General features: G+C 39.2%; 1 protein-coding gene across 7 annotated transcripts in view; it reads right to left on the bottom strand.

Moving 5' to 3' along the window:
• The window catches only part of ahi1 (Abelson helper integration site 1), a 279823-nt gene that overhangs the window by 208235 nt on the left and 63970 nt on the right, over positions 1-7618 (bottom strand). For all 7 annotated transcript variants that reach the window (XR_006311028.1, XM_043686158.1, XM_043686143.1 and 4 more), the window contains one exon: positions 778-1006. Coding sequence is in view for 6 of the 7 variants with exons in the window: in XM_043686158.1 (XP_043542093.1) it covers positions 778-1006 (229 nt within the window). In the remaining variant the exon portion in view is untranslated. The remainder of the gene's footprint in view (positions 1-777; positions 1007-7618) is intronic.

Here is a 7618-nt window from a genome sequence, read left to right as displayed (position 1 = left end):
CAGGCAGACAGGGGACAGGGGTGGGGTGGGGTCAGACAGTGGGTGGGGTGGATGGGGGTGCAGGGTTGGAATGTGTTGGAAGGGTCAGACGGGGACGGTGTTGGACGGGGTTCAGGGTGGTGGGGTTGGACGGGGCTAGGGATGCACATGGTGGGGCAGAGGTTGGGGCTCCCGGAGATTGGGACTCCTGCACGAAGTGTGCTGCTGCCTAGTCTCCTGAACGGGGAGCAGGCTTTAGCAAATGCTCGCTGTAACAATCCCATTGAACTGATTGGGTGGGGGGCTGGAAGCTTCAGCAGTGCTGCAGGTCCCTTACACACAAGTGTGTCTGCTCAGAAACAAACTCTGAGATAGAGAGGGAGCAAAGCAGGCAGAGCGAGGAGAAAGGAAACTTCAGAAAACTCAGAGTCCCAGAGGAGAGGCATTGAATCAATTAACCGAATAATCAATTATCCAAGAGAAATAGTGCCCACTCATCTCGTTTGGATAATCGAGGTTCCTCTGTATTTCACTGTGCAGATTTTAAGAGTCACTTTAAGAGTGACTACATTTCAAACATAAATAAATCACTTTAAAAATATTTGGAGCACCCTGATAACATGAAAGGTTCTCAACAAAACCTTTTTCTTTTGCAAAATACTAAATTGCATTGAAGTTTTTATGCCATTTTACAAATATCTAAGTATACATTATGTAGAACATTTATTTGCAGTTTGAATCACCAAGTCAATCTATGCATCATTTGACGCAGATTATTTTTAAAGCTTTGCATCTTACCTGTGTTCTTTCTTTACATATTGCCCTGACATTTCGTCAATAACATGAACTTTTACTGAGGGATGCGACGTCAGAATGTCTGTTTTTAATAGGTCTGCTCTGTGGATATATACACCAAGGACCAGATCTTCATCAGTCACATACTTTGGCTTCTGCTGCTGAAGTGCAGTCTCTAGCTCTGGATCTGTTTCATGCATTATCTCTTCTTTTGACTCCATTTCTTCTGTTACTAACAGAGAAATATACTTATTACAATTATATTTTTTAAAGAATATACAGAAGGTGCATTAAAGCCCTCAAAATCATTTAACCTTTCCCCAGTTCAGCCCCTTATTTTCATACCTCTCCCTTCCCAATAGTAAGGCTGATATTAGAAACTCGTAAAGCCTGAACTCTTACCTTTTCTGTAATGCTGCAAAATGGATCAATGACCCAGTGGTTTGTTATTAAAAATATAATATTCAAGCAAATTGTAAAAAAAAAGATGTAAGTTATAAACAATTTTTGCTAACTACAATGAGCTATTTTCTTTCTGGTAACTAAAAATCTTCCACATAAGCAGAGATCCAATAGAATGTTGCAATTGGATCAAAATCCCAGAATACTAGCTCTGAGAGTTTACCAACAACAGATAATCTGTAGCAATTCAAGGGGGACGATCACCATCATTTACCCAAAGACAATTAGGGATAGCCAGTGATGCTGAGATATTAGGAATAAACAATAAGCTATTAACTATTGTACATTTGTATAATGTGTACATGCTATGTAAAGGAATACCTACTTCCTATATAATTTTCTTCTCATGCCTATTTACACATTTTCTGTTACTATCAACTCATTAATTTCATTTATTTCTAATTACATCTTCCACCCTTATCCTCCTAATATGGCAATGTTGGGTACATAACTCTCAATGCCTCCTAGCTACATCTCCAAAGTGCAGGACTGCACTTCGAACCACCATCCAGTTTGCAAATACTAAGACAAGGTCACAGATTAATTACTGCTACCTACCCTCTTCCAAAACTGAATCCCTCACATTGTAACTCCTAAAATGACCGCTCAAGTCCCCACCACTGTTGTCTCCCCCAGTCATGACACTGGGCAGACCTCAAATATCATCAACACCCACAGTTAAAAGCTGCATTCTCAAATATTAACAAGGGAATCAAAAATAATGATTCTAACACAAAAGTATCCAGGATGCTTCACAGATGATAAATCTGTGAGAGGTTGACTGAACAATTCAGGGATGAATTTTGAAGATTTTTTTTGGAATATTGGCAAGATAAAGAGGCAGAGGAATTAATATAAAAATTACCCAAACAGCACAGCTTTTCTGAATTGTTAGACAGCTTTGATTACCCGAAGGTATAGCTATGGGTACCCTTTGTAGGTCATGTGGAACTTTCCTTTTCCAGTCCTTTTTGGGCCCCTCCTCACAACTCTTTCAATGACATTAATGATATAATTGGTGCAGCTTCCCCTTCTCATCTGGAATTGGAAAAAAATTATCAATTTTGCATCTAATTTGTACCCTGTTCACACCTTCATCTGGTCCATCTTTGATTTCTCCCTTCCATTGACATCGCTGTTTACATTTCTGAAAATAAGCTGGTCACCAATATCCATTACAAACCCATCAATTCCCACAGTTACCTTGACTATATGTCCTCACACCTTGCTTCCTGTAAAGACTTCATTCCATTCTCCCGGTTCTTCATCTCTGTTGCATTGTTCTGATGATGCCACCTTTCATGGGCCAGCCTCAGAAATGTTCATCTTTTTCCTCAAATGGTGACCCATTTACTGCACTTCTGCCTACACCCCTTTTCTTCCTTCCTGCACAATAATAAGGTGCCCTGGTCCTCACTTTCACTTCACCAGCCTTCACATAAGAAGGACTATACGCCATCATGTTCGCCACCTCCAGCAAGATAGTGCCATTCCCTGTCAGGGTTCCTTTGGGACTATTTCCTCTGGAACATTGTGGTCCACTTCTCCTCCACTCCCATAACTGTGCAGCCCCTTCCCATGGAATGACAGAAAGTGCAACACATGCCCACTTATCTTCACTTGCCTCACTATCCAAGGGCCCATGTACACTTTTCAGGTGAAGCAGCAACTTACCTGCACTTCACACAACATAGTCATCAAGACCATAAGATACAGAAGCAGAATTACACTATTCAGCCCATTGGGTCTGCTCTGCCCTTTGATTGTGGCTAATATGTTTCTCAACCCTATTATCCTGCATTCTCCCTGTAACCCTTCGTCCTCTAACTAATCACGAATCTGTCTATCTCTGTCTTAAGTACACTCAATGACTCGGCCTCCTCAGCCTTCTCTAGCAATAAGTTCAACAAATTCTCCATTCTCTGGCTGAAGAAATCCCTCCATATTTCAGTTCTAAAAGGTTGTCCCTCCACTCTGAGGTTGTGCCCTCCGACTAGTGGAAACATATCCACATCTATTCCATCCAGGCCTCTCAATATTCTGTAAGTATCTATTGTATTCTATCGCTTACAATGCAGATTCCTCTACACTGGGAGACGAAACATAGACTGGGTAACTGCTTTGCTGAACACCTACACTTGTTTGTGAAAATGATCCCAAGCTTCTAGTTGCCTGCCACTTCACAACAGCATGTTCCCTAGCCGTATTCTGTCTCGGGCCTTCTGAAGTGTTCCAGCAAGACTCAAAACAAGGTGGAAGAGCAACACCTCATCTTCAGTTTGGGACATTACAGCCTTCAGGACTCAATATCGAATTTAATTTTAGATAATTTTAGAGTACAACTGCCTCCTTCCATGCCTACTATGTACTCAGACACTTCAGGAAGTGTTTCTTCAGCACAGCCGAATAATTCTTACTGACTCATAGCCTCCGTAATCACCGACGGGACATAAGAACTAGGAACGGGAGTAGGCAATTCAGCACCTTGAGCGTACTCCACCATTTCATACGGTCATGGCTGATCTTATCTCGGCCTCATGTGCACTTGCCTGCCCGCTCTCTGCAACTCTTCAACCCATTACTAAACAAAAATCTATCTATCCACTCCTTAAGTTTACTCTATGTCCCAACATCCACTGCACTCTGGGATAGTGAATTACACAAATCTATGACTCTTTGAGAGAAGTAATTTCTCCTTAATTCTGTTTTGAAACTGCTACCCCTTATCCTTAAACTACAACCTCTTATTTTAAATTATCCCATGGGAAAACATTCACTTCACATCTACTTCATCAGTCGCCTTTAGCATCTTGTATGCCTCAATCCGATCTCATCTCATTTTCTGAACTCCAAAGAACACAGGCTTAAAATGTTCTCTCTCTCTCTCTCCCTAAGACAAGCTCCATATCTCTGGAATCAATCTAGCGAAACTCCTCTGAACTACTTTAAATATAACTGCATCTCTCTTTTTGTAACGGGACCAAAATTGTACACAATATTCCAGCTGTGGTCACACAAATGTCTTGCATAGTTGCAACAACACTTTCCAAATTTTATACTCTATTCCTTTGCCAAAATTCCATTCGCCTTCTTTATTACCTGCCAAACTTGCATACTAGTTTTCTGCGATTCATATGCAAGGATACTGAGATCCCTCTGCATTGAAGAGCTCTGAAGTTTTTCTCCATTTAGATAACAAGTTACCTCTCTATTCCTCCAACCAAAATGGATAAGTTTACATGTATCCACATGTAACGTTTTATGCCAAATTTTGGCCCATTCACCTAACCTGTACATATCCATTAGTGAATTTCTTATTTCTTCCTTGCAACGTATTTTCACAATGTATTACCTTTGAAGCAGATGTGACTTGTATCTGGGCCTCTTGCTTCAGAGCCAGGGACACTACTCCTGTACCCCAAGAGCCTTCTGTCTAGCTTCTTTCCTTCCCTGACTAACTATCTCAATCCCTACATCTGTCTAACCTTTTTTCTCTCTCTCCCTCTCTTCATCTACCTGCTCACTTCTTTCCCCTGCCATCAGCATAAATGCAATCTTCAACTAACTATTAATTCTGAAGGTTACTGCTCTTGAAATTATAACTTTCTTTCTCTCCACAGATGCTGTCAGACTTACTGAATTTCTTCAGGAATTTCTGTTTTTATGTGTTTCAGATCTCTACCATCCTCAGTTCTTTGTTTATTATTATTGATTATCCAGTGATAGATGAGTTGCAATTTTCAACATTAAGGCTATGTCCTTAATTATTCTAATTCCATTAATGTAATCACTACATCTTCAATTGTGCAATGTCTCAGGACTCTTTCTTTTAAAACCAAATGTGAATATACACTGATCTTTGTACTTTTTACTGTGACATTATCAGCTTATAGCTTAATCTCGAATAGTATCATCATAGATTTGAGACAGCGGGTCACAGTGGGTCGCTATTCTTATTTTCTTGATGTGTGTGAATGTTTTTTAAGTCGATTTATATGTCACTGCAATATTTTTCTGCTTTGTATCATGAATTGCCTTTACTAGTGTCACAACCTCTTTTTCTGTTTTGAAATATGTATTTCTCAGTCTGCTTATTTCTCATTTCCCATTGTCAGGCTGCGTTTTTCCAATTCCCTTTGCCCAAAATCTCTTAGCCTTCTTTATTTTCAGATGTTCTCTCTGTTTGAACTCTCACTGGTCTTGATTTCTTTACTTGGTCCAATATTCCCCTTTTCTGACTATACCCCTAAGAATGTTCCTTCTTCTGGCTTTCCTGATCTATTTCTTTCTTCTGATTCTCTCTAGAGACTCCAATACTTGTCTTTTTTATGTCTGAATAATCATGTCCATAATCAACGTCGGTAAATTAATCATTGCTTCAGAAAGAAGCAACCACAGAAACCAAACACCTTTGAATAGGCTGTGGAATATACAATCACTGACACGCTTACGACACTTTATAAAAGGTCCTTTGGGAAAAGAGGTCTGGAATAGTGGCAAGATGGGGAAAGCTGAATCAGCGAGATGACAAAACATGGCAATACAGTGTGACAAAACCTAAAATATTAAAATTGAAAAGAATTAAAATGAAGTTAGAGATGTCCTCCTGTTTATAATCACCTTAGAAAACCAATACATATGTGACTGCAGCACTAAGTAGTCAGTTTCTGTAATTGTATTCACAGCTAGAATCTGAGCTAATGGATGACACCAAAAATGGCAGGATATAATATTTTTAACGTGTAAATAAACTATCACATCAGCTAGACATAGTACATAGAATATAGAAGCAAGTCCATACCGACCCTCTAAAGAGCATCCCACCCAGACCCACCCTCTGACTCTATCCCTGTGGCCCTACATTTCCCATGGCTAATCCACCTACATCTGTTACTGTTGGTAAGTAAGTACATCTTTATAATGAGAATTCCTATTACTGCTGGAATATTTTTCAAAGCATTGACCCCATATCGAGAGAAGACTGCCAATTTCCTGTGTGGAAAATCTCACAAATACATGACAACAGAGACACCTACTGGTGCTAGTTTAATGAATGCATTTCACTTTAATTACACATGTAAAAGGAAGCGTTTGCTGGGTAATTGAAATTTCAATTTGTCAAATGTGTTACACATTTATCCAGCTGAAGCAATTGCATTAATTTCAAAAATATGCCCTCAAAAGTGAATTATATCATATTAATTATTTGGTAAAATCTATGGCAGATAGTATCTTTGAGTTGATCGTTTTACCACAAAAACAACTTTTAAAAAGGCACACAAATAAAACAATAAATTAACTTGATGACAGTTTGAAAGCACTATTGAAAAGGCATACATAATCCTTGGCTTTATCAACACAGCAAAGGGCACAAACCTTTATAAAACATGAAAGAAGCCTCAGGTGGTGAACTGTGGCAAACTCTGGGCGTCATACTTTAAAAGAATTTGGGAAGAAGGTTTTAGAAAGGATGCAGTATTGTATCAGGGTTGTTGTAATGAGAACATTTATAGGAAATCTGATTGAGGGGATTTTGATAGCGTTACTAAGGAGAAGCTTCCTTGTGACAGAACGGTTGGTAACCAGAGGACATAGATTCAAGGTGGTTGGCAAAAAATAGGAGAAATCTTGAAGGAGGTAAAGTTTCAGAGCTACAGTGAAACAACTTTATCAAACAGCAGCACAGACACAATGGACTGAATGGCTTCCTTTGGTTTAGATCAGAGTGGTGCTGGAAAAGCACAAGTCAGGCAGCATCCGAGAAGCAGGAAAATCGATGTTTCGGGCAAAAGCCCTTCATCAGGCTTCCTTTGGTGCCCTGCCATTATATAATTTGGAGAAACAGGTATAAGACTATGCCACTTGCACTCACAAGACTTTCTAATTATTGTGGGCAAATGTTGGGAGATGTATTCAATGTATTTCCTATTACATTCCTGTTTCATCCTTCAAATATTTAGATATTTGAACTATCTGGAATAATTTTCAGAATGTCAATGTTAAACTTTCAACTTTTGAATCCATTCTAAACTTATTTGAATTTTATTAATTACAAGCAGGCCATTAGCTTTCTTTAAAAAAAAACACTACCCATTCACAGGAAGCAGGCTTATTGCCTATTCTTGAATCAGGTACAGAATGTTGTCGTGATGAGCTACTCAAACCGTTTCATAGAAATATTGTAAATCAGCCACATGAACATCCATCTGGAATCAGGTGGAGTTCAAATGAATAAGAACGGCTGAATCTCTATTGAAAGATATTTGTGAATTAGATGAGACTATGCAACAATGTGAAAGACATTACTAATACAAGCTTTTCATCTCAGACTTAGTTTATTCAGGCATGTGATGTGGACATCACTGACTGAGCAAGCATTCAC

This window comes from Chiloscyllium plagiosum, chromosome 3 (assembly GCF_004010195.1).
Source record: "Chiloscyllium plagiosum isolate BGI_BamShark_2017 chromosome 3, ASM401019v2, whole genome shotgun sequence".
In the NCBI taxonomy this organism is placed as follows: domain Eukaryota; kingdom Metazoa; phylum Chordata; class Chondrichthyes; order Orectolobiformes; family Hemiscylliidae; genus Chiloscyllium; species Chiloscyllium plagiosum.
Note: the sequence above shows the minus strand (reverse complement) of the source record. Positions and strands in the feature narration are given on the sequence as shown.